The sequence below is a fragment of the Brassica napus genome, chromosome A4 (genome assembly GCF_020379485.1).
Source record: "Brassica napus cultivar Da-Ae chromosome A4, Da-Ae, whole genome shotgun sequence".
NCBI classification, from domain to species: domain Eukaryota; kingdom Viridiplantae; phylum Streptophyta; class Magnoliopsida; order Brassicales; family Brassicaceae; genus Brassica; species Brassica napus.
Window position 1 is genome coordinate 4,630,175 of NC_063437.1, and position 26,732 is coordinate 4,656,906.

Consider the following 26,732-nt stretch of genomic DNA (forward strand, 5'->3'; position numbering starts at 1 on the left):
ACAAAATTTACCGTGTCAACTTGTTAATTTATTTATTTGCTTTTAACTCATTACAATTTTAAGCCAGTTTATCTTACAAAAAGCTGTTATTACGTCACTCTAATGCCCTATGAATCAGGTATTAACAATCATAATTACGAGGGCAACTGTATGTTTTAGTTTTAAAACCAATCAGTAAGCATTAAAGAAAAACGGGAAACCCACAAGCAAAAAAACGTAATTAGCAATCACATTTTGTATTTACACAAACAAAAATATTTACAGGTCAATAAAACCCAAGAAAATGAAGAAAAAGTTACAAAAATAGGAAAAATATATTGACCATGGGAAGACCTAAAAGGTTTTTCCCCAGATTCATCAGATTTGAGAGAAAAACCCTCAAAATTAATTACTCAAATCAAATCAAATCAAATCACAAACCCCAATAGAATAATTACATAAACACTCCTTCAAAAACCAATAACCAAAAACTTCAAACAATTGCCGCCATCTTCGATTGCTTATCGAATTTAGCCTTGGAAGAGTGTCTCCGGCGATACTCTTTGTTGTTCCCGGACGGCTCCACCACATCCGCCGCGAATCTCACCTTCTTCTTCATCACCACATTCTCCCTCGATCCTAAAAACACACGAATTTCATAATCAATTTTACAAAAAATAATCATAAGAGAGAGAGAGAGATGATTTAGTTAGTTCTTACGGATTTCGAATTCGAACTTGTCCATGTAATCGGAGAGGAGACGCTTGTGGAATTGACTCGCGAGGAACACGACGCTCCCTGAGACGGCGAAAACCGCCATGAAACCTAAAGAACTCTCCATCAGGGTTTAATTTCTTCTACTGTTTGTTAAAAGGAAATGAGCAATGGATCTCGATCGGAGGATCTATATGTTAATAATTTTAATTAGGGGAAGAAGATATGAAGGAGAAGGGATCAGGGGATATGATCATCGGAGAAGAGATGAGGAGAAAGAAAAAATGGAAGAAGCATTGCAAAAGACAGAGCAAAAAATAAACAGAGAGGATAGAGAAGATGGTCTTTCTTGTTTCCTTTTTTATATTAAAAAGACTATTATTTGTTTTCTTTTATTTTTGGTCAACACCCAACTCATAGTTATTAATCTTATAATTTAATTTGATTACATCATAAACTGCTAAAATAATTTGTTAAAAAATATTAGTTAATAATAAACTGCCTAAAAGCAAGTATTTTTTTTTCTTATGTTTGGTAAACAAACAACTCATTAGTTAAAATTAAATTATTCAATCTCTCCATTATAAATAAGATTAAATCCAACTAATAATAAAAATTTTAAAGTTATTAGTCGACAATCCCTTATATACTAAAGCACAAGTCACTCAAGCAATAAGATTTTGACATGTGTAATTGTTTTTACAAAAAAAAACAATTTGACCAAATTTTTTGATTATGTAATTGCAAAATTATTAAATCACTGTTTTTCCTCGAACTGATATCATCACACGTTCCATGAATTCAGTAACTCCTGATACCAACTGCCTATCTCATATATAGAATTCAGTTAACTATTTTTATCTTTCGATTCTTCTTTTTTGATTTTTCTCAACAGTTTCACTTTCTTTGTCTTTTTATGTAGATTTTGAGTGCAGCAGATATCTTTATTCAAATCGATCATTTAAAAATCTGTTTTTTTATGATTCTTACTACATGATTCAAGTTGATATCATACTTTACTTCTATTTTGTATTCTATTTTTTTTTAAAGAGTGAAAACCAGAGATTTGTTTTAGAGGATATTACTATTAGAAGCATGAAGTTATTTGATTCAAAGCGTGGTTATTCCTGTGAAAGAGGTAAACTGATTACATTTAAAATTGTAATTATCTAAAATATGTTTAGATAGATGAAGCTTTGTAGACATTTTTAAAAAAAGTTTGAAAAAAATTAGAAAAACAGAGTGCGGTTAAACATGTGTTATCTAGGTTTAGAAAATATGACTAAAATAAACAGAGAAGCTGTATGGGAAACATATGTATATCTTATTTATAGTTTGTTGATTTTACTATCTTTTTAACATCACTAATTTTACTAATCTATCAATGAAATTTCTATGAGAAACATATTTTAATATGAAATGGGTGCAAGTAAATATTCAGTGAAATATTTAATCAAGTTTTACATGTGTTATCTAGGTTTTACATGTGTTATCTAGGTTTAGAAAATATGACTAAAATAAAATTTTATTTTTATGCGTTGAATCATTATAACTTATCAGATAATTTGGAAAATAGTGAAAGTAAACCGTGCGTTAGCACGGGGATAATACTAGTAAACTGCTAAAAAGCAAGTCCTTTTCCTTAAGTTTTGTAAACAAACAACTCATTAGTTAAAAATTTAAAATTAAATCATTCAGTCTCTCAATTGTAAATATAAATAAATCCAATTAATATGTTTGTTACTTATATACCATGCTTATATATATATATAAATGTATATAGATATACTTTTGTCAACATATTTATATATATTTTTGAGTTACATTCTAGTTTCTTCTCTGTAATTAATTGAAAAAGGCTTTCCAAGTTAACACCTCTTCATCTTGTTTTTTTTTTTGGGTCAAATATCTTGTTTGTAATTATTCTTAAATAGATGAACAATCTTTCACCTTTTTTTATTTATAAATGACGTTGCCAAAATTCTGAGTCCACTAGTGGTACATTCGTTTATAGATAACTTGTTGTTAAAAGAATAAATAAATTTTATCAAAGATGAGTTGACTGACGAAAACCTTAATTATTATTAACGATTTAAGAGTTTGCATATTCAAGTTTTGTTAAAAGAGATTGATTATCTGTAAAAATATCATTAAAATTTTGTTCTAAGAAATATAAAAAAGAGTCGGGTATTTTTTTTAATACAGTTTCGTTTTTCTTTTAAAATGGGATAAGGGGGGAATCCTCAAAGCTATATTTTCTGTGTATATTAAATACTTATCTCTACCATTTGCGTTTTGTCCCTTAGTTTTATTTGTTTGAAGATATATATATGTTGTACAAAGGATGATAATCCTGTACAGAATTTTTTTTTGGTGAATATATAAAAATCTGAGAGATAAGAACTGCCAAGTACTTACTTATATATAATGATATCATTTTCATATTTGTCAAATGAGTGAAGGATAGGAAGTTTGCTTTCAGTGTCAAAAAAAAAATCAAATGATTTTTGATAGGATAACATAAAAATAAAGAGAGGTGATGATGATGTTTAGGACAATATATGTGAAGAAATAGATATGGCTTCATTTTGAGATGTGGTTCCTACAACATCATCTTCGGGTGTAGTGACATGTGGTGTTCTGTCTGTATTTCTTTCTTTCTTCTTTTCACAATTTTAGTTTTATTTTCTTGTTGTTTGATTTTTGGAAACTCTTCAATTTGTGGAAATGTATGAACCATAGAAAATAAAATACATCTATTTGAAGACATATATAAACAAAATAATTAAAGGTAGAGAATCTTGTTCAAAATATAACATATTTTGTCATATCTCATAAGAAGTTTTTTTGTCAACAATTCCTAAGAAATCTATTTTCTAAATGTTTCATTTTTTTCTATGTTAGCAAATTTTGTAATTCGTCTAGTCTAAATAGCGACAGCTGTTGGGATAAGCTTGAAAGAAAAGGAAAATTGAGTTAGAAGTTATCCACCTAATTCTACCGAGTTATGGAATATAGGAATACTAATGTTTAGGAGTTATCTAAACACTTAGGAGTTATCTAAAAGTATTACCTATTAGGATTAGGAATTATAAATCTCTATATAAGAAGATGCAAGTGTGTTGCATAGCTTATGAGTTTAGAGATTGAGCTTAAGTTTTGAGTTATTTTCTTGAGCATTAATAAAAGTGAGTTATACTTTTATACAGTCTTTGAACTCTAGATTTGGTATCAGAGCGAAAGCTAAAAGGATGAGTGGTGAGATAGTAGCAACGACGGCGAAGGAGAAAGAAGGAGCAAGCTCTACGACTATCAAATGTCCAATGCTTGGTACAGCAAACTATACGGTGTGGGCAATAAGAATGAAAATAGCACTCAAAGTTCATAAAGTATGGGAAGCCATTGAAGAGGAGGCTATCGATGGAGATAAGAATGATATGGCGATAGCCCTATTGTTCCAGTCTATACCGGAGGTCTTAGTCTTGCAGTGCGGTGAACTTGATACAGCTAAAAAGGTATGGGATGCAATTAAAGCCAGGCATGTTGGAGCAGAGAGAGTCAAAGAAGCACGGTTACAAACTCTAATGAGTGAATTTGATCGCTTAAAGATGAAGGAAACAGAATCTATAGATGATTTTGGAGGAAAACTTGCTGAGATATCATCAAAGTCTGCAGCCCTAGGTGTCAGCATAGAAGAACCAAAACTGGTGAAGAAATTCTTGAGTAGTCTACCTCGGAGAAAATATATTCACATTGTTGCGTCCTTAGAACAGGTTCTAGACCTAAACAAAACAAGTTTTGAGGACATTATAGGACGCTTAAAAGCGTATGAAGAACGCATCTCCGAGGAAGAGGAGCCGCAAGAAGATCAAACTAAGCTAATGTATGCGACATCAGACTCCCAAAGTACACAACCAAACCGCGATTATAGAAATCAGCGAGGTCGAGGACGCGGGGGACGCTCGTACTACAGGGGTCGTGGCAGAGGAAGGTACAATCCAGACACGTCAAGAGTAACATGTTACAGGTGTGATAAACAAGGTCATTACGCCAGTGACTGTCCGGATCGTCTCCTCAAGTTACAAGAAGCGCTTGAGAATGAGAATAACGACACACAGGATGCAGACGAACTAATGATGAATGAAGTAGTCTATCTCAACGAGAAGAACTGCATACCTGATAAGTATGAGACGAACAAAGACACTGGAGACATCTGGTACTTAGACAACGGAGCTAGTAACCACATGACCGGAGACAAAAGATATTTCTCAAGTATAGATGAGACGATCTCGGGAAAGGTAAGGTTTGGTGATGACTCCCGGATTGATATTAAAGGAAAAGGTACTATATCTTTCACTGACATGAATGGTGAAGCGAGAAAGATGATGGATGTGTACTTCATTCCTGACTTGAGAAGCAATATCATCTCTCTTGGTCAAGCAACTGAGTCAGGCTGTGACATAAGACTAAGAGGCGACGACTTAACTATGCATGATCAACACGGTAAGCTTCTGGTAAAAGCAAATAGATCAAAGAACAGACTCTACAAGGTGAGAATGGGAATCAGAGATACATCGCAGCTCTTCTTAAGCGAGATAAGTGAATCTAATAGGTGGCATTCAAGGCAATATACCCCTGAAGTACACAATGACCATGAAGACAATGATACAAAAAGGGCTTGTTAGTGGAATCCCAAACATCAACGTTGAGAAAGAGTTGTGTCCATCGTGCTTACTTGGTAAACAAGCAAGGCAAGTCTTTCCTCAGGCTACAACATTCAGAGCAACCAAACCACTCGAGCTTATCCATGGAGACCTGTGCGGGCCAATAACACCAAGCACACCAGGTGGAAACCGCTATATCTTTGTTATTATTGACGATCACTCAAGGTATATGTGGACAGTTTTACTTAAAGAGAAAAGTGAAGCATTCTCAAAATTCAAACGCCTCAGAGGACTGGTGGAACGAGAAATTGGAGAGAAGATAGGAACATTCAGAACTGATCGAGGTGGGGAGTTCGTATCTCACGAGTTCAACTCGTATTGTGACATCTCAGGAATCAAAAGACATCTTACCGCTCCGTACACTCCACAGCAAAACGGAGTAGTAGAGAGAGAGAAGACAGAACGTTAATGGAGATGGCAAGAAGTCTTTTGAAACATATGCATATGCCAAACTACCTATGGGGTGAGGCAATCCGACATGCGACATATCTTATCAATAGGATCGCCACAAGATCACTACAAAACCAAACACCTTACGAAGTCTTACGGGGAAGAGTTCCAAACATAAGTCACCTTAGGGTATTTGGATGCATTGGCTATGCCAAAGTAGACAAGGTACATCTCAAGAAGCTTGATGACAGGACGAGAGTATTGGTTCACCTAGGAACGGAACCAGGGTCTAAAGCCTATAGACTACTAGATGCTGAGACTCGGAAGATAGTGGTAAATAGAGATGTCGTGTTCGATGAAACAAAAGGTCTGAACTGGAAGAAACACGATGCTGAGGTCGAAAGTTATAACGACTTTGTGATCACAATTGGTGAGTTTGGAAATCATGGAGTTAGAGAAGAAAAATCTGACGTAGATCCCAAGCAAGGTTCAGACACACTAGAAGACAAAGCAACAAACGCAGAGAATGATGACGAGGATAATGAAGATGAGAACACAGAGCCAAACTCATCGGAATCAATAGAAGAAGGAGAACAAGAAAACAGAACACTAAGGAGAAGCGAAAGACAAACCTCAAAACCCAAGTACCTTGAGGATTACGTTTTACTAGCTGAAGAAGAAGGTGAGATATTATTGATATGCTTAAATGATGAACCAAAGAGCTTTGAGGAGGCAAGAGAACTTAAGGAGTGGATAGATGCATGCAAGGATGAAATCCAATCCATCGAGAAGAATGAAGTATGGAAACTTGTTGACCTACCGAGTGGCGCAAAGTCAATAGGTCTCAGATGGATCTTTAAGATCAAACGCAATTCAGACGGTTCCATTAACAAGTATAAAGCACGTTTAGTGGCAAAAGGGTATGTGCAGCAATATGGGATTGACTTCGATGAAGTCTTTACCCCTGTAGCACGGCTTGAAACTATTAGACTACTTATCAGCATTGCAGCCACAAACGGATGGGAGGTGCACCACCTTGACGTCAAAACGGCATTCTTACACGGAGAATTAAAAGAGACAGTCTATGTCACACAACCGGAAGGCTTTGAGGTGAAAGGGAGCGAGAGGAAAGTATACAAACTCAATAAAGCCTTGTACGGATTGCGACAAGCGCCGCGAGCTTGGAATAACAAGTTAAATCGTATACTACTTGAGTTTGGTTTTGAGAAATGCTCTAAGGAGCACTCAGTGTATAGGAAGACCGTGGAGCACAACATACTCGTGATAGCTGTGTATGTCGATGATCTCTTTGTGAGTGGAGCAAACGAGAAGATCATAGGAGATTTCAAGAGAGAGATGGCGTCTAAATTTGATATGAGCGATCTGGGAAGACTAAGTTATTATCTTGGTATTGAAGTTCATCAAGAGGAGGGACGCATAAGCTTAAATCAAAGGCGGTATGGACTCAAAATCTTAGAAGAAAGCGGGATGAAACATTGCAACATGACGCATACACCAATGGAAATAGGTCTGAAACTATCAAAGTCAGTTGAAGAAAAAAAGATGTAGATGCAACAAGGTACAGAAGAATCATCGGTTGCTTCAGGTATCTCATTCACACGCGACCTGATCTCGCATACACAGTGGGGGTTCTAAGTCGATACATGACCAGTCCGAAAGTCTCCATGAAGCGGCAATGAAACACTGTCTCAGATATCTTCAAGGAACAACGTCACTTGGTCTTATCTTTGAACGATCAACACCTGGAATCCCAAAGCTCATTGGATACAGTGACAGTAGCCAAAACGTAGACATGGACGATGGAAGAAGTACCGGAGGTCACATCTTCTATCTTGGGAGAAGCTTGATCACGTGGAGCTCAAGCAAACAAGATACAGTTGCTCTGTCTTCGTGTGAAGCAGAGTTTATGGCCGGGACAGAGGCAGCAAAGCATGCCATATGGTTACAAGAGCTATTGAGTGAAGTTACAGAGCAGCCTGTCGAGAAAGTGTTGATCCGAATAGACAATCAGTCTGCGATTGCTCTCACCAAGAATCCGGTATTCCATGGCAGAAGCAAACACATACATCGGCGAAATCACTTTATAGGAGTGCATTGAGAAGGGACAAGTCGACGTGGAACATGTCTCAGGAAAAATGCAAAAAGCTGATATCCTAACTAAAGCACTTGAAGGATCAAGTTTAGAGAAATGAGAGATCTTATCGGGATGCAAGATATAACGAAAGATAGTTTCAAGCTTAAGGAGGAGATTGTTGGGATAAGCTTGAAAGAAAAGGAAACTTGAGTTAGAAGTTATCCACCTAATCCTACCGAGTTATGGAATATAGGAATACTAATGTTTAGGAGTTATCTAAACACTTAGAGTTATCTAAAAGTATTACCTATTAGGATTAGGAATTATAAATCTCTATATAAGAAGATGCAAGTGTGTTGCATAGCTTATGAGTTTAGAAATTGAACTTAAGTTTTGAGTTATTTCTTGAGCATTAATAAAAGTGAGTTATACTTTTATACAGTCTTTGAACTCTAGAACAGCCAGCAAAGATGGACACATAGCTTGGTGGCAGAGCATTTGACTGCAGATCAAGAGGTCACCGGTCCGAACCGGTTCGCCCTCAATTTTTAAAATTTCATGTAAATCTCAAGTGTATATTACACTTTTTTTTTTGGTAATTATCAAAAACATTTTCAAAACTTATAAAAAAACTATACGAAGAAAGGGAAGACAAATCCCGAAGACAGTTTGCAAATCAATCATTTACAAGTCTCCAGATTCAGATAATCCAGCAATTGTTTTCATCATTCAGCTCTGATTCCTCTGACCATATCTGCTTCACTTGTTCCCACACCAAACATCCTCTTCCCTGCATATTTTTAATTCATTTCTCATTCCATCAAGAACCTTAATACTTTAAATTTTATCTGACTTCTGAAAGTACTATCTGGTTACTTTGAAGTGAATTCAACAGTAGTTGTGCAGCATTTACGCTCATCCTCTGCCAAAAAAACAAACCATCATAAGGACTTGTTGAAAATAAGTCACCACAGATCAGATTCCAAAGACGACACTCTTACCGCATTGCTCCCACTTATCAAACTTCACTATACATTTCCCAGAAATGTTATCTATAACAAGAACCTGATCCACCCAAACCCAAAACTTCTTCCCACTTCTGTCTCCATTATACTTCCTCAGCTCATCAATGGCCTCCCTCAGAGACTTCTCTTCCCTGATGGATGGAAAAAAACAGCATCTTGGTCCTGAAAAGTGTTCCAAGAAAAGGTAATTAGTCCGGTCCATAAGCTAACTATGGATTCCATTTGCATCTATTATTTATAGACACTCACACAAGACTCTTTGAAGCTGGCTATGTATGTCTCATACTTCTTGATCTCACGCGTCTCAATCTCTCGTAGAACAAGTAAAACTCACAACTTCTTGACCAGGATTGGCGATATCCGCCTTTCCATTCAAGAACTCAGAAGCATCTCTTGGAGAAAGAGTTGGACCAAGCTTGAAATAATCAATGGCTTGAAGAATCCCATCTGCACATCTCTCGCTTGAATGGATGAGCTTTGAGTTGTTTAAAGCATTTTCAGTATGCCACTTCAGTAGCTCTTCTTGAGAATTGCTCACCTTCAAAACAAACACACCATAGAAAAAAAGTAAAGTTTGGTGTCGATAAGAATGGCTGAGAGATTGTTATGAATGAAACAAGAGAACAGTACCATGACACCGTGAACATCAGGAATGCTGAATAGCTCAGCATCATGTTCAGAGTCGCCGCAAGCAAGAGTATTGACAGGGGACATTCCTTCAGCCTTCAGCTCTTGAGAAGGTACTCAAGAGCTTCTCCTTTTCCTCCACCTCGTGGTATAAAAATCCAGATTCATTCCCCAGCTGTGATGATCTTAACATCTAACTGAAAACATACACCATAATCACAAAACATTTGGTTTCCAAGTAACAAAAAAAGAAGATATAAATAAAACACTTAACGCCACGTTTCTCCAGAAGTGTGAAAGTTCCTTGGTCACTGCCTCACCTTACCTTCATCAATGTTAAAGCTGACCTTGTGTAGCCTCTGCTCAGTTTTCTGTGGCTGAAGAGTTAACTCAGGGAACTTTCTGGTTTCTTCCAAGACAATCTCTGGTTCCATTTAGGGGTGTTCAAGGTCTCAACCCAAGAATGATCAGGAACCATGGAGTTACCAAATGCTATCTCGTTCCTATAGATGTAATGATGATATGGGGTCAACAATGGTTTTTTTTCTCAGTTCTTTGTAAAGAATAGGTGATTCTTGCTGTTGAGAAGACGAGAAGAGAGTCACGGCGATAAGCTTCTTCCACAGTGAGTTGAACCTCAGAAGAGAGAGTTGTCATGGTCTTGATGATCAACCTGTAAGAAAACAGAATAACATAAATAACTATATATTTTCTTCTGCACATGCATCACAGAATCAGAGAGCATACCATGGTATGATCAAGGTCCGAGACGCTCATTAGAGGAGGAGGAGATTCAGGCGTTCCATAATCAACATATTTTCAGTGTACTGTGAATTAGCATATAGTGGCAAGTCTTTGATTATCATAATCAAAGTTGTTACAGATTTAGATATGCGTTTTGTTCTTAACATACACAACAATTGGTAAGATCATATAAAGCAAAAGATGTATATAAGCTATGTTGTTACCAGTTTCAAGCATCAAACAACATAGAGGTTCCTAAGAAGTATCAACTTCTTCTTCTACAGAGATATCTAAGTTTCAAAGTCTAAGTGATGGAGAGACAAGAACACAGGAGATACCAAAGTTATTTGTGCTATTAAGTTAATGTAAAGAAAGAAAACTCAATGTTTATAGAATACTCTTAAACATGTGCTTAGAAAAGCCCAAATCTATTGAATATCCAAATCAAAAGTGGAAAAGTTAATTACAAAGCTCTTTAAGACATCCAAATGCATAATAGTCTAAAGGTGATCACGATAAACTCCTTAAATTGATCTCTATTGGATTAATATTTACCTAACCAATAATAAACAAAATAGAACTCATGCTTATATCCTAATTGAAAGAAGATACAATAAGAGATCAACATTGGCTGAGCTGAATTACTAAGCAAGGGCAGTAACAAGACATATATAACCATCGCATTTTCCTCATTTCTCCAAGAAAACTCACCAAAAAGGGAAGATAACGAAACCCAAATCAAAGAAGATGAAAGCAAACCTTGTGTATATCGCTTCTTGAGTTATTCTTCTTCCTCTTCCTCTTCTGCAAGTTGAAGGGAAAAGGAGGTTTCTTTTTTCGAGAAAAGAAGAAGAGAAAAGAGAGAATATTATCAGTCACACTAATCCGCATGTTGGCGTTACAGCGTATTGTATAAAGACCACGTAGTTAATGTCACCCATCCACCAATAAAAGACAAGGATCAACGGTTAGGATCCTTTCATATGAAATCATATTTGTTTCTCTTTTGTTTAATTCTGTTGTTATTAGTTCAGAGCATCTGTCTTCAATAGAGATGGTCTTTTCCTCTCCCATAACTTCTTCTTTTTTCTTTAATAGAACAAATTGAAACTTTGTTGGTTCTTTAAAACATACTGAATACAGATAGGTGTCACTGCGAATATGTGGACAGCATTGCAATTGCCATTAGATTATCAATAAGTTTTAAGTATTTTCGTAAGAAGAAAATAAGGAAACAAAGAAAAATGAATTTAGCATTGGTCATTAAAAAATTAGAATAAAAAGGATAATTAAAGATATAACTTCCGATAATTCACGGTTAATCGGTTTTCCATGCGTTTGTTCTCTCGATATGTGAGGTTAAAAAGATAACTAAAGATGTAACGCTTGACTATCTACGGTTAATCAGTCTTACATCTGTCTACTCTCTCGACGTGTGAAGTTTTAAAAATACAATTAAAGATGTAACGCCTGACTTCCACGGTTAATTGGTCTTCCACACGTTTACTCTCTTGATATGTGAAATTTAAAAAATACAATTTAAGATGTAACGCTTGACCATCTACGGTTAATCGGTCATCCACACACCTGCCTGACATGGGAGTTTTAAAAGACTTGTGTACTGATCATTTAATCGCTAGTTGATATTTTCCATGTTTTATCATTACTTGCACGATATCGACAATCACTTTTCGATATATATCATCATCATTCATTCAGCTATTCCAACTAGAAACTTTAGAAGAACATAAATAAAGTTTGATATAAGTAGTCAAATCAAATATATTAATATTTTCTATATATATTATCATATACCAAATATGAGACAGAGGAGATACAATAACATAAGTATTGTGATGAAAATGATTGTACATTCTTTAAAACAAATTGAATACCTTGATAGGTGCTCTTGGGAATCTGTGGACATCATTGCCAGTGGATCATCAATAAGGTTAATTAGTTTTCCACGCGTCTGCTCTCTCGACATATGAGGTTTAAAAGGATAATTAAAGATGTAATGCTTGACCATCCACGATTAATCGGTCTTCCACACGTTTGCTCTCTCGATATGTGCGGTTTAAAAAAAAAATTAAAGATGTAACGCTTGACCATCCACGGTTAATCAATCTTCCATGCATCTGCTCTCTTGACATGTGAGATTTAAAAAGATAATTTAAGATGTAACGCTTGACCATACATGGTTAATCAGTCTTCTATACGTCTTCTCTCTCTGTATGTGAAGTTCAAAAATAAAGTTAAAGATGTAACGTTTGACGATCCACGGTTAATTTTCATCTACGCACATACTCTCTCAACATGTAAGTCCACTATTTTAGGCTAGTCGGTGCATTAGTTAACGAGAGGTTTAAAAGATTTGTTTACTTACTATTTAATAACTAGATAATATTTTCTATGTTTTGTCTTTACTCATTCGATATCGACAATCACTTTTGATTAATCATCATTCAACTATTCCAACTAAGAAGTTTAGAACGACATAAATAGAGTTTAATATAATCATATAAGTAGTCAAATCAAATATATTAATATTTTCTATATATTATCATATACCAAATAAGAAAAGGAGATAAAATAACATAAGTATAGTGATAAAAATGATTGCACATTTTTTAAAACAAATTGAATACCTTGATAGGTGCCCTTGGGAATCTGTGGACAACATTGCTAGCGGATCATCAATAAGGTTAATCGGTTTTCCACGCGTCTGCTCTTTCGACATGTGAGGTTTAAAAGGACAATTAAAGATGTAATGCTTGACCATCCACGATTAATCGGTCTACCACATGTTTGCTCTCTCGATATGTGAGGTTGAAAAGAACAATTAAAGATGTAACGCTTGACCATCCACATTTAATCGATCTTCCATGCATTTGTTCTCTCGACATGTGAGATTTAAAAAGATAATTTAAGATGTAACGCTTCACCATACATGGTTAATCGGTCTTCCACACGTTTTCTCTCTCTCGGTATGTGAAGTTTAAAAATTTTTTTTGAAGATATAACGCTTGACGATCCACGGTTAATTGGCCATCTACGCACTGCTCTCGCGACATGTAAGTCCACTATTTATGCTAGTAGGGTGTATTAGTTAACGGAAGGTTTAAAAAATTTGTTTACTGACTATTTAATAGCTAGATGATATTTTTTTGATCAAATAGACGATATTTTCTATGTTTTGTCTTTACTCATTCGATATCGACAAATCATTTTTTGATTATTCATCATTCAATTATTCCAACTAAGAAGTTTAGAACGACATAAATAGAGTTTGATATAAGTAGTAAAATCAAATATATTAATATTTTCTATATATATTATCATATACCAAATATGAGAAAAAGAAGATAAAATAACATAAGTATAATGATTGTACATTCTTTAAAAAAAATTGAATACATCGATATGTGACTTTAGGAATCTATGGACAACATTGACAGTGGATTATCAATAAGTTTATGGTATTTTCCTAATGAGAAAATAAAGAAACGAAGAAATATGAATTTAGCATGGTCATAAACAAAACAATTATAAGTAAAAGGACAATTAAAGATGTAACTCCTAACCATCCACAGTTAATCGGTCTTCCACGAGCTTGCCTCTCGACATATGAGTTTTAAAGGAAAAAGAAAAGAAGTAACGCTCGACTATCAACAATTAAACAATCTTTCACGCACATGCACTCTCCACATGTGAGTCCGTTATATATAATAGTCAGTGGATTAATTAATGGAAGGTTCAAAAGACTTATAAATTGATCATTAATCACTAGATGATATTTTCTATGTTTTATCTTTACATGATATTGAAACTCACTTTTTGATATAAGATCATTCATCATTCAACTATTCCAACTAAAAACTTTAGATCGATGTAAATATAATTTGATATAAGCAAATCACTTTTTCATAGTTATATCTATATTATCTTATCTTGAGTCATGTGCAATATCAATATAATTTTTTTGAATAGAATGAGATAAGTAAACTAAACAAGGTTAAATATACATATATTTGGTTATCTTTTGATATCCATTCGGGTTCGAATATTATCCGCACGGGTTCGGATATCCATTCTCTCCTAACTTAATACATGTTCGGATATTCTGTTACTTCAGTTTAGATTTCAGTTTGGGTTTTATGAGTCGCATTTGGATACGAGTTCGGATATCGAGTTCGGATAATATGCTCATGCCTAATTAGTACACTCATTTGTTAAGGGATATCTAATACAAAAAGGTACTAGTACACTCATTTGTTAAGGGATATCCAATACAAAAAAGTTAAAGTAACTAATGACACTGTAGAACAATGCAAAACATTTCAGTTATTACTCTCTGTTTTAGTGTTGATAAAAAAATTAGCTATTCTGATTTTTACAATGACTGAGATGGTTTTGTGGATATTTGGTTTGTTGAAAAGACCGAAGCGAACAGTTAATTCTGGAAAAAGAAGACTTTTGTTCCGCATGTTTCTCTAATGAATCCCGTCAATGGAGATGACGTAAGGATGTAAGGCACAGTGATAAAGTCTGGTTGAGAAAGTTATATCTCAAGCAGAGTCAACCCCACACACTTAAAATTAGGCCATTGCGAGATAGGATTGAGCTGGTATTATGTTTATAACACACTATGAAGTAAGTGGAAATATATATAAACAAGCAAAGATTATAAATTAAGTTGACACATTATATATAAATGCCTATTGTAAGTAAATTTAAGTTGAAGTGTGGAGCTTCATTCTTCGAAGAGAAAGATAAGCCAAGAGACGGTAGCCAATAATCATAGCTACGAGAGCACTCACTTCCTTAAGCCCACTCACTATCTCCTCTCCGTTTACGTCCTGCATGATTTCTTCATATTGAACCTTGACAAGGAGCTTGTATGTGTGGTAGTTGAATGACATGTAACGTATCCATGCAATAAACATCGGAACTTTCTGCCAAAAGACAAACAAACAAGTGTTAATCAATGTGCATTAGAGTTGCAATACTCCTATGTATAATGATATGTCTCAGGATTTGCTTATCTGAAACTGCACATGTGTCTTAATTAGAGGTAATCATCTCATTGTAACTAGAAGTTTACAACATGTCTGAATGTGGAACGTAGGTAAGAACAATGTACTATGGTGTTCAAAGAAATATGTTTATAATCTTGTCTTTGAATTGGAAGTTGTATAAATAATTTACCTTTACGAAGTAGCCACCAGCGAGCATGAACGTCATCACAGTTACTGATGCTAAAGTTGTGGCCTTCTTCAAATCCATTAAGCTTGCCCCTATAGCTAATCCAAGTCCCTAAACACAAAAAAGTTGTTAGCATTCTTGCGTTCACTATATCCTCTAGTTTCCCAATGAGGCCCTTTTTACCTGAGCTGCAACGATGCAGAGGAAGACTGTGAGCACACTTAGGAAAAAGGATTCAGCTCTTAATCTCAATCCTGCCATGAAATATACAACTACCAGGAAAAGCACAGGTAATATCAAGTCAAGTGGCAGGTCGCTTGTGGTTCTAGCCACAAAATATGCACTTAATCTATACATATTAGACTCTCTTTCCTTGCTCAGCATTGCTCTCTCTTGAGGAAACGTGAATATCGCTGTGAATACCGGAAAGAACCCCCAGAAAACAGCAATGAAGAAGAGTAGACCTACCTGAGATAAAGAGAGTTCCATTTTCAATATAAGCGACTAATTTGTAGACCATGAACATGATCTCGTACCTGATCTTGTAGACCTTTGGATGTTGAATGTCTGATTGCCACCAGAGTAAACCTAATATAATGGCAGTGGAGAGCACTTGAGTGACTCTCAACCAGCTGAAATAGTCATGCTTCCGTTCTTTAAATCCTCTTAAAGAGAGTATGCAGTACTGATCCCACCAGCTTAACCCCCATTCTCGCTTGGGACAAGTTATCATCAGTTTAACTTCTTCATCAAGAGGAACTGGTTCCATAAGTTTCTTCTTCTCCATGACTTCAATCTGTGTCTTGTAAGCCTCCTCAAGATACTGTGTTTCCGCATCAACATCACAGTTAATATGATATAGCTATAAAAGTAGAGGTGTCAAATGGGCGGGCCGTCCAATGGTTGCCCATGTCCATATACAAACGGGCTTAATATGGACAAACCCATTTTTCCCATTAGTTTTCATTGGACAAAATGTGGAAGACCATTAAGAAAATGGTTTTTATTGGTTTTGGGCTTTATGGACGTGGAATGTCCAATGGTCACAAAACCTAAGGTTTATAAAATTTAAGTTTTTCTGCTAAACTCGTAAAATCGATTTTTTCGCTTAAATTTTAATATCAAATTTTCCCGTCAGAACCAGAAAATCGAGTTTTTCTTCAAAACGCAAAATCGAATTTTCCCGCCAAAACCGGAAAATCGAGTTTTTCTGCCAAAACCGCAAAATCGATTTTTCTCGCCAAAACCGAAATTGTTGTACTTATGAACTTATGTATTATTGTACTTATGAATTTATGGATGAATTTTAATTTTATGAACTTGTATATGTAATTGTATGCTTATAAATTAAAATTTTCTTATATGGTCATTATAGACCCCATGGCAAAACCGAAAAATCGAGTTTCTCTGCCAAAATCAGAAAATCGAGTTTTCCGCCAAAACCGCAAAAATGAGTTTTTTTCCGCCAAAACTGAAAAATCGAGTTTTTCCGTCAAAACTGCAAAATCGAGTTTTTCCGTCAAAACTGCAAAATCGAGTTTTTCCGTCAAAACTGCAAAATCGAGTTTTTCCGCCAAAACTGCAAAATCAATTTTTCCCACCAAAACCGTAATTGTTGTATTTATGAACTTATGTATTGTTGTACTTTTGAATTTATGGATGAATTTTAATTTTATGAACTTTTATATATAATTGTATGCTTATAAATTAAAATTTAAAATTTTCTTATATGGTCATTATGGACCCCATGGCAGCCCATAAAAATATGGGTGTTAGTGGGTATGGTCTTTAATGGACATGGTTCTTAATGGACATGGTCACTTTGCTGTCCACAAACAATGAATGGACAAATGGATATGGACTAATGGACATGGGCTCGCCCAGTTTACAGCTCTATATAAAAGGTATCTTGAAATGTCAATGTATCTCATCCTTGTCTCACCTCATATACAGCTGTAGGAGTTGACTTGGGAGGTCTTATCTTGCTGCAAGAACTTCCCTCTTTAAGAGCTGAGGGTATGGAGATATCGTTCATGTTTCCATTCGCTAAGTCCAGCAAGAACTCTGCTGGGTTCATGGAGAGTAGAGGAGAACATCCTATGGAAGAGAAGTAAGGCATTGCTTCTGATGCTTTCCCAAAGTAAAGCAAGCTTCCTCTGCTGAGTACAACCAGCTTGTCAAATCTGTGAAAGAGCCTGCTTGACGGTTGGTGGATTGTTGTTACTATAGTTTTCCCAGCCTGCATGCCAACAAGTAAGAACTTGGGTATGGTCAAATCCATAGGATTTAAAGATGTAAAGAGTGGATGTCTCTTACTTTTGCTATGCTTTGTAGCATCTGAACAATCTTTAGAGCAGTGGTAGAGTCCAAACTAGAAGTGGGTTCATCAAGGAAAAGAAGTGAAGGATTAGTCATGATCTCATTCCCAATACAAACCCTTTTCCTCTCCCCACCTGAGACACCACGCACAAATGATCCTCCAATCATTGTGTCTTGGCACCTAATACAAACGAATTTCTAATAAGGTTCCATTCTCAAGACCGGTTTGCTATAACCGTAAGGGGAAGTGCCCAAAATTGTTAGAGGATAGTGTACCTTTCCAGGCCAAGCTCTTGTATGACACTGACAGCTCTTTGCTCCTTCTCCTGCTTTGTGAGGGTCTTAGGAAGGCGTAAAAGAGCTGTGTAGGTTAGTGTCTCTTTAACAGTTAAGTGAGGGAACAGAACATCATCTTGAGTCACAAATCCAATCCTGCCATGTTAATGGTACAAATTATATATACATCTACAGTTTCATTTAGAGACTGAACTGGAATCTTATATTAACCTGGTTTTCAAGTGCTTAGAATATGGTTTATCGTTGTAGCTAACCGACCCACTGGTGTTTTGCTGATTAAATCTTCCACCAAGCACATTGAGTAGTGTGGTTTTGCCACTTCCAGAAGGTCCCATGAGAGCTAGAATCTCCCCTGGATAGGCTGAACCACTAATCCCATTCAAGATGCTCTTTTCTGATGATGATGTCATTGCTTTACAAGTTACCTTGTATGTGATGTCTATGAACTACAAAAGACATGACAAGAATTGATTTGATCAGTAAATTTTCAAGCAAAAGTTCCCATACATAATATGCCTTAGTTTGCAAGAAAACTATTATTCTTTTTCTAAAGATAAATGACTCAAATTCTCTCTGATTTATTCAGAATTACAATACCTATATAACCATACCCTTTTGGTCCAGCGTGAAGCTCTGCTTCACATGTTGCCGAGAACCAGTAAACTGTAGTTGAGCCTCCTAAGCTTGATTTTGGGCACCAAAGTTAGACCAACAAAGAAGGCAAAACAGAGGTTTCCATTGTCTAGGAATATTCATGATGCTCTGTCTTAATGCAATGAGGATGATAAAACTAAATGTAAACTGTTTCTTGGTTATGGGAGGATTGATAATTCTTGTGCATAAAACATGATATGAGATACAACAGACCCACTGAAGTTGGACTAATCAATGGCATCAAAAAACATAAATATATATTTCTATGGACTTTTGGGGTTTTGATGATTTAGATACATATCTCCATCAGTGCCTGCGCTCAAATAGAGAGTACCATAAATATCAATTCCTAAGTTTTCCATTAGATTATCTATATGGGGAAATGGTTCACCTTCAGATATATTGGAAAGGTTGGTTCTTCTTGAAGCTTGACCACACTACTAGTTGCTGCTTCAATATCTTCCACTGTTACACGAATAATAAGAACAAATAACTTAATACGCTCCATAGTTGACATCAAGAGTTGCAATTAGGTGCCGGGCTTAATGGTTATCTTACAGTTATCATCATTGCTGCATGATCGCTCTGAAGGAATGATCTCTTCTTCATGTGGCACAGCAAAGCCAGTAAAAGAGAAGGAAAGTCCAAGGGAAGCACTGGATGCTCGGCTAAGAGCCTCACCACCAGTGAGACGACCAAGGTCAAGAGTCCTGGCTTTCCTTATGTGTGTGTTCCTTCTGTAGTTGCTGATGCCACTTTGGCTCGGTGATGACGATGCTCTCACATGCTGCTTTCTCCCATGGCTACTGCCCCCACCATTACTGAAGTCGAGTGAACTAGACTTAAGAGCTTCTGATAGTGTCTCAGATTTGGCCTTGACCAAGCCTGATGATGACGACGAGGTTCCCATTTCCATCTTGTTTTCCCACCGGTGTTTCTGTACGTTGCAGCTGAGGTGTTGGGAAGTTCTCTGTTGTTTTTTTTCCTTGGAGACGTGACACACACAAACATTACCTATTTATAGAGTTGAGGACGCCCTTTGGTTATAAACACGTGATTGACATGAGACCATGACCTACGAACTAATCTCTGGCTCATGCATTTTACAGGTAGATACACGTTTTACTTTAAAGAAGAAATGGTCTTATCTATCTATCTTCACTTATACAGTTATTAGCAAAACGACAAAACCTGACTTTCGGTACAGACGGGGTAGGAGAGCAGCACGTGGTTCTTGCTTCCCTAGACCAATCAAGATTTGTCTTTCTACAGTACCTACTTACTAGTAAGCACAATGCTAACCAATATTGGCTACGTGTGATTTTACAAGCAGCGACGTGAACTCTATATCTAATATTCTGTTGACAAAAAAAGATAGGAAGTTTTGTTGCTCCTCTCGTCAACCAATTCAACGTAAGCATAGAGAAATCTAAACCAACACTTGTATCCAAACCGGTTTGTTGAGCCCAACCCAAAGACTCAACAACAAACCGGAAGATTTATCAACAAACCAATTTGCTAATGGTTCAGATTTCTTACACTTCCTAGTGATTGACCAAGAGAGGAGATGCAACAAAGACGTTACACTTGAAGATCTTTTTTAACTCTTATTATTCTCTTTAGAAGGAAACGAAACAATATTATGACATTGACAACTGAAACCAAATGGGTTTTTATCGTCATTGTCTCATTGGATCTCCAATGAATATCTCAACACACTGCTTAAGTAAATGGAGTGGTCCTTATTATGTTATGGTTGACACTCACAAAATCACATCAAAAGAAAAAGAGAAGAGAGAGTTTCATTTCCAGACCGGAGATACAAGAAATATGATGAATCAGTATCCCCAGTAGTCGTTCCGGATCTCGTCATCAAACTTCTTCTTGAGTTCGGGGTGCTTCTCAAAGTACTCATCTGCAGTCATGGTGCTGAGCTTTTTCTAATTATGCCAACACACACATAAAGACAGTGATCGTACATGAGAATCTTGAGTTAACAAAACTATATCGGACTGAACTTTGCATAAGAACAAACTTGTTAATTGGGGAGTACTTACGCTTATCTCCTGGACATCAATAATTTCTTTCTCTAGCCGTTCAGACTCCTTGAGAGATTTCTGTTCTGCTTCTTTCAGTTCCACCAACTATAGAAAGAAAGAAACGACCAAGTTAGCTGAAAAGACCCTAGTCTAAACAATGGAGTTAGCTAGTGCTCACCAAAGCATCAAACTTTGGCTTGTATTCAGGGGTAACATTGTCCACGTACTTGGGAATCTCAACGCCTGCAGCAAACCAGAAAGAGCAATAAAAAATTCATTTTGGTATATCTTCATACTTCCAACAAAAACTGGAAACTTCAGTTTAAATATAATCAGATCTCTTTCAAGACTTTCTTCTAGTCAGGTTTGAGAGCAAAACAAAAGCAAGGCGAAGTCTTTCACTTGATCGCTAAGCAAGCACACAAACTAGTTAAAAACGAACTGATGGGTGTATTTGTATAATAGCATATACTGCAGGTCAGTAATTAGAGAAGTTGCACAAAACTTAAAGAAGATACGTAGGAGCAATCGAGCATAGAGAGGTTCACTTACTGTCGTAAGCTTCCTTGTACATGTCAACAATGCCAGAGCCAATACCCTTTCTGTAAAAATCCCAATCAATGGGTTCAGGCTCCTTCAACACACACACACACAAAAAAAATAGAATCAGAGCATTGAATGATTTCTTTTGAAATAGCAATTCAGTGAAACAATATCCAAATCAATGATCAGCGCAACAAAGGCCAAGCAACAATGTGCTCTGATTCATACGTCTTTCAACATTATATACGAACAACCAATCTCAAATCGAATCACCTGATCTAGATTACTAATGTCGAATCGGATACGATGAAGATCTAGAATGATTCAAGAGAAAGGGAATCAATCGGAAGATTAACCTGGCTGAACTTGGTTTGGAGCTGAGTGTTGACCTCGTCGAAAGCGCGACGGAGGTTAGAGAACTCTCTTCGAGCCTCATCGGTGACAAGGACCTTTGCCATCCCTTCCCAATCTATTGTCCTCGACGCTTTGAACGCCACATCCGCCACTTTCTTCCCGGCTCCGCTCATTTTTCTCGCACTCTTTGTCAGTTTCACCCAAAAACAAACACTGATGGAATGCGGAGAGGAAGAAGAAGTAAACGTCGCCTGATCCAGCAATAGGAAAGCCCTAGAATCCCCAAAAAGCCTTGCAGGCCCTTCCTTTTCTATTTGTTTACAGTTTAGCCCCTTTAGTTTTTTAATTTTGCTAATACAACCCAGTTTACTTTACTTTCAGGTTCTGAGTTTTACTTTACTTTACCCTCTCTTGGAACAAATTATAAAATATTATTTTTGATCACTATCATGATTCTTTTGTGGAATCACATTAGCAAAGTGATTAGATTAATCTAATCTATTAAAACAGGAGTACAAAAAGAAAATAACCCTCAGTTTTCCTGAATAATTACATACCTATGCCACTCTTTTTAAATTCTGTCGTTTTATGTTCATACCATATCAATTATGAGATTTTTGAAAAATTGACCTACAACTTAAAGTCAAACACAAAACTAACCTCCTTTTTAAAAAAAAATTGGTTTTGCCCTATTCACCCCACAAGTTCATATAATTTACGAAAATGCCATAAATTATTTTTTTTTTCTTTTTTCGAAAATGACATTTTTACTCTCTCACCCTCATCATCTTCAAGTAATTACAAGATTGCCATTGTCATCAATACCACAACCACCATGAACAACCAATTTGAAGCTCTTAATGCTCCTAAAATTGATTTACCCTTCTTCTTTTTCCATTCTTGTGAACTAAACACAACATATCTCTCACTTTCTCTCCACAATGAGCTAAAAAAACCCAAGATTTTGATTCTAAAATTTTTATGGTTCATAGAGTCATAGAAGCTAACGATTATGGGTGGGTGACTTCCGTTTGTGATTCTGTGTGCTTGGAGAAGCCTTATGTATGCTAAGGAACTTATCTCACCAATTTAAGGTATGACATCGATTTTTTTCCAGATCTGTTCGTCAGACGACTTACTTGGGAAGTCGTCTGGCTGTAGACGACTTACCTTTCAGTCGTCTGGCTGTAGACGACTTACCTGGAAGTCGTCTGGTCAACGCAGAGGTTATTTTTGCAATTGACTTTGACATCTGTAACCTGAGACGACTGAAAGTTAAGTCGTCTACTATTGTTTGGTTTCAAAAAAAATTCCAAAGAACCTAGACAACTTACATTTCAGTCGTCATAGGTTAGTTTTGTATTTGACTAGATAATTTCAGAAGTTTGACTTCCCCAGACGACTTACATTTCAGTCGTCTGGCGAAAATTAAAATAATAATATTTTTTTTAAAGTAAACGACTTACAATTAAGTAGTCATAGGTTAGTTTTGCAATTGAAAAAAAAAACTTCAAGATTTAATTATACACAGACGACTTATAATTCAGTCGTCCACCAGACGACTTAATTGTAAGTCGTCCAGGATTTTTTTCCGAGATTCTGGTCAAACCTCGTAAATCCTGGACGACTTACATTTCAGTCGTCTCGTGGACGACTGAATTATAAGTCGTCTGTATATAATTAAATCTTGAAGTTTTTTTTTTCAATTGCAAAACTAACCTATGACGACTTAACTGTAAGTCGTCTACTTTTAAAAAAATATTATTATTTTAATTTTCACTAGACGACTGAAATGTAAGTCGTCCAAAAAGTTAAACTTCTGAAATAATCCAGTCAAATGCAAAACTAACCTCTGACGACTGAAATGTAAGTCGTCTAGCTTTTTTGGAGTTTTTTTTTTAACCAAACAATAGTAGACGACTTAACTTTCAGTCGTCCGAAATAACAGATTTCAAAGTCAATTGCAAAAATAACCTCTGCGTTGACCAGACGACATATAGTTTAGTCGTCTAGACAACTTAGATTGAAGTCGTCCGCGTCTTCTCCACTAGTTTTTAAGTCTTCTACGTTAGTTTTTGAATAACTTGTATTTTTAAGAGTGATAAGTAACTTCAAGATATGTAAAACTCATATTTACAAAATATGTTCTCTCCCTTAGTTTTACTAAATTTGACTAAGTTTTTCAATGCAAAGTTATAAAAAATATGATATGCTTTGACTAGTTACTATTGTTTGTTTCCATCTCTTACCAACATTCTTGTTTATTAAGATGAGAAAAAGGCCATTGGAGTTTATTATTGCATATGAGAGATCCAAAGATAAGAAAAAGGCTACTGAAGTCTATTATTTCATTGATTTGTAAATGTGTAAACACATTGTTAGCACATTTAATACATCTTGCAAAACATTGTTACTGATTTTACAAAAAATTCACAACTAAAAGAGTATACATGCAATTCATAAAACAGACCACAAACAAAACTATTATAGATCATTCATCTACAAAGACAAGCTTGGATTCCACTTGAGTAGACAAGACCAGACAACTTTTAAGAAGTCCAGACGACTTCTAAGAAGTCCAGACGACTTCCAGTAAGTTCAGACGACTTTGCCAGAAGACTTTTAGGAAGTTTAGACGACTTCCAGACGACTTTACAGGAAGTCCAGACGACTTTTAGGAAGTCCAGACGACTTCCAGACGACTTCCAGATGACTTCCAGACGACTAACAAGTAAGTCGTCCTAGAAGTCTTCCAGATCTGAAAAACCTGCATATTAAATCCAAATCTGAAAAACCTGCATATTCAAAAACGTTCAAATGGCTTAAAAACAGAAAAAATGAGTGGAAGATTAGATAAATCTACCTTTACAGAACACACAAAAATACATATCTAAAAATAATAGATCTACCTTTAAATTAGTGGAAGATGAGTACCAAATAATTAAAAACCTGCAAAAAAAAAAATAGATTAGTAACAAAGACATGAGACAAAATTGAAAAATTCATATAAAGTTTGGTGTTTTCAAGTCAAAGAGATTAGAGTGGGTTTGGAGAGTTTTAGTTTGGGAAAAAAGTAAGAACTTTATACAACAAGAAGTTACCAAATGAAGAAAAATCAGACATAAGAACTTACCAAAACGCTCAGAAAAATCCAGACGGCTTCCTAGAAGTCCAGACAACTTCCTAGAAGTCCAGACGACTTCCTGGAAGTCCAGACGACTTTGTCAGAAGACTTCCAAGAAGTCCAGACGACTTCCAGACGACTGACAGGTAAGTCGTCCCAGAAGTCTTCCAGATCTGAAAAACCTGCACATCAAATCCAGATCTGAAAAACCTGCATATTCAAAAACGTTCAAATGACTTAAAAATAGAGAAAATGAGTGGAAGATTAGATAAATCTACATTTATAGAACACACAAAAATACATATCTAAAATTAATAGATCTACCTCTAAATTAGTGGAAGATGAGTACCATTTGATTAAAAACCTGCAAAAGAGATAGATTAGTAAGAAATACATGAGACAAAACTGAAAAATTCATATAAAGTTTGGTGTTTTCAAGTCAAAGAGATTAGAGAGAGGTTGGAGAGTTTTAGAATGATGAACATTACATTTTTGTTGCAGCCATTTGAGAGGAGGAGAGAGAATGTGTAAATTTTTCTTTATATAGGGAGACAAAAAATCCAATTAGATTAAATATTTTTGACTCAGACGACTTCCTGGACGACTTACATTTCAGTCGTCTGGTGAAGAAATTAAAACAGACGACTTACATGTAAGTCGTCCAGAAGAGTTTAATATTTTTAGCGGGAAATTAAATATTTTTAGCGGGAAACTAAAATAGAAGACTTTCCAGACGACTTACAAGTAAGTCGTCTGGACGACTGAAATATACGTCGTCCGGGTAAATTATTCAACAGACGACTGAAATATAAGTCGTCCACACCCTAAACATAACCCCTAAACTTAATTATCTAATTAAACACTTCATAAAACAAAATCAAACTTGAAAAGTGTTTACTATACACATAAATAAACACATATAGGTGAAAACTAATTTTTGAAAAAAACATTTTAGTTTTCCAAAATCTAACCCTAACAATACATACAATACTACAACATATGTTTGCCAAACTCCTAAACCAAAGTATTTCATGATTCACTACTTCCACTCATATATCTTCAAAACAAATCAATTTTATCATATCTTAATTTATATCAGTTAAAACTGTTTATAATTACTTGATTTTTATTTTTTACGCATCAAAATATTTTTTACAAGATTTATAAATTATTTTTAAAATAAACTGGTACCAGACGACTTACACTTCAGTCGTCCAGACGACTTCCAACATCTGAGACGACTCAGACGATTTACTGGGGCTATATTCGTAAAAATGGCTTCTGTTTTTTTGTTTGGTCACAAGGGGCTGAGCTGTAATTTCACTAGGCTTTTAGGTTAGTTTTGCATTTGATTCAAGTTTGGGTATAGGTTTGGAATTAAAATCAAGTTGTGGGTTAGTTTTGGCAAAAATCCCATCATCAATTATTTTGCTTTTTATCAAACTGTATTTGACGTTCCCTAGCCCACAACTTTCGGCGGTTTGGTTTGGAATAAAATCAAAAGTTTTGGGCTTATTATACATCATGACCCAGATCATAATGACAACTTATATAGTATTCAAAATCAAACCGGGGCTTAATGGTTGGTTGATTTACATCATAGCAACAAATCAAATAAACTTAGTGGTTAACAACTAAATAGGCCAATTATTAAGAAACGTGCAACAAATCAAATAAACTTAGTGTTTATATTTAGGCCCATAATCATAATCGTATATTTAGAAAACTGTTTTTTTTTACAAAGGGATTTTTATATTTAGAAATTGTTCTCTTTTTTTTTACATTCTTCTTATTTTTGAATGTTGTTTCTTTTTTAACTTGCTTTCATTATTTTATTGGTCTTTCTAAATAATGTATTTATTTTTAAAATCTCAATACAAAATTTAAATTTTATATTCT

At 35.5% G+C, this 26,732-nt stretch overlaps 3 protein-coding genes and 2 pseudogenes across 3 annotated transcripts; 1 reads left to right on the plus strand and 4 right to left on the minus strand.

Annotated features, from left to right (window-relative positions):
• Positions 1–220: 220 nt before the first annotated feature.
• LOC125608114 lies at positions 221–1,082 on the minus strand. The gene is made up of 2 exons (XM_048778023.1): positions 700–1,082; positions 221–618 (listed from the first exon to the last, which is right to left on the minus strand). The coding sequence occupies exons 1-2, from the start codon at positions 818–820 to the stop codon at positions 473–475; spliced, it is 267 nt and encodes an 88-aa protein (XP_048633980.1). The 5' UTR covers positions 821–1,082; the 3' UTR covers positions 221–472.
• Positions 1,083–7,503: 6,421 nt separating this feature from the next.
• LOC125608132 (secreted RxLR effector protein 161-like) lies at positions 7,504–8,020 on the plus strand. Its single transcript, XM_048778077.1, has 2 exons — positions 7,504–7,866; positions 7,916–8,020. Exons 1-2 carry the CDS (start codon positions 7,504–7,506, stop codon positions 8,018–8,020), a joined length of 468 nt encoding a protein of 155 aa, XP_048634034.1.
• A 582-nt stretch (positions 8,021–8,602) lies between these two features.
• On the minus strand, positions 8,603–11,229 carry LOC125608115 (annotated as a pseudogene).
• A 3,785-nt stretch (positions 11,230–15,014) lies between these two features.
• On the minus strand, positions 15,015–20,188 carry LOC125608116 (annotated as a pseudogene).
• Positions 20,189–20,399: 211 nt separating this feature from the next.
• LOC125608117 (ATP synthase subunit d, mitochondrial) lies at positions 20,400–22,004 on the minus strand. The gene is made up of 5 exons (XM_048778024.1): positions 21,712–22,004; positions 21,365–21,446; positions 20,991–21,055; positions 20,831–20,917; positions 20,400–20,713 (listed from the first exon to the last, which is right to left on the minus strand). The coding sequence occupies exons 1-5, from the start codon at positions 21,880–21,882 to the stop codon at positions 20,612–20,614; spliced, it is 507 nt and encodes a 168-aa protein (XP_048633981.1). The 5' UTR covers positions 21,883–22,004; the 3' UTR covers positions 20,400–20,611.
• Between the last annotated feature and the right edge of the window lie 4,728 nt (positions 22,005–26,732).

Excerpts from the sequence above, each read along its gene's own strand:
- LOC125608114 (XM_048778023.1), bottom strand. The coding sequence starts at position 820 with ATGGAGAGTTCTTTAGGTTTCATGGCGGTTTTCGCCGTCTCAGGGAGC. Across the intron at positions 619-699 it reads CAAGTTCGAATTCGAAATCC|GATCGAGGGAGAATGTGGTG; the intron begins GTAAGAACTAAC and ends GTGTGTTTTTAG.
- LOC125608132 (XM_048778077.1), top strand. The coding sequence starts at position 7,504 with ATGAAACACTGTCTCAGATATCTTCAAGGAACAACGTCACTTGGTCTT. Across the intron at positions 7,867-7,915 it reads TTGCTCTCACCAAGAATCCG|GAGTGCATTGAGAAGGGACA; the intron begins GTATTCCATGGC and ends ATCACTTTATAG.
- LOC125608117 (XM_048778024.1), bottom strand. The coding sequence starts at position 21,882 with ATGAGCGGAGCCGGGAAGAAAGTGGCGGATGTGGCGTTCAAAGCGTCG. Across the intron at positions 21,056-21,364 it reads GTACAAGGAAGCTTACGACA|GCGTTGAGATTCCCAAGTAC; the intron begins GTAAGTGAACCT and ends GGTTTGCTGCAG. Across the intron at positions 20,918-20,990 it reads AGCCAAAGTTTGATGCTTTG|TTGGTGGAACTGAAAGAAGC; the intron begins GTGAGCACTAGC and ends TTCTTTCTATAG.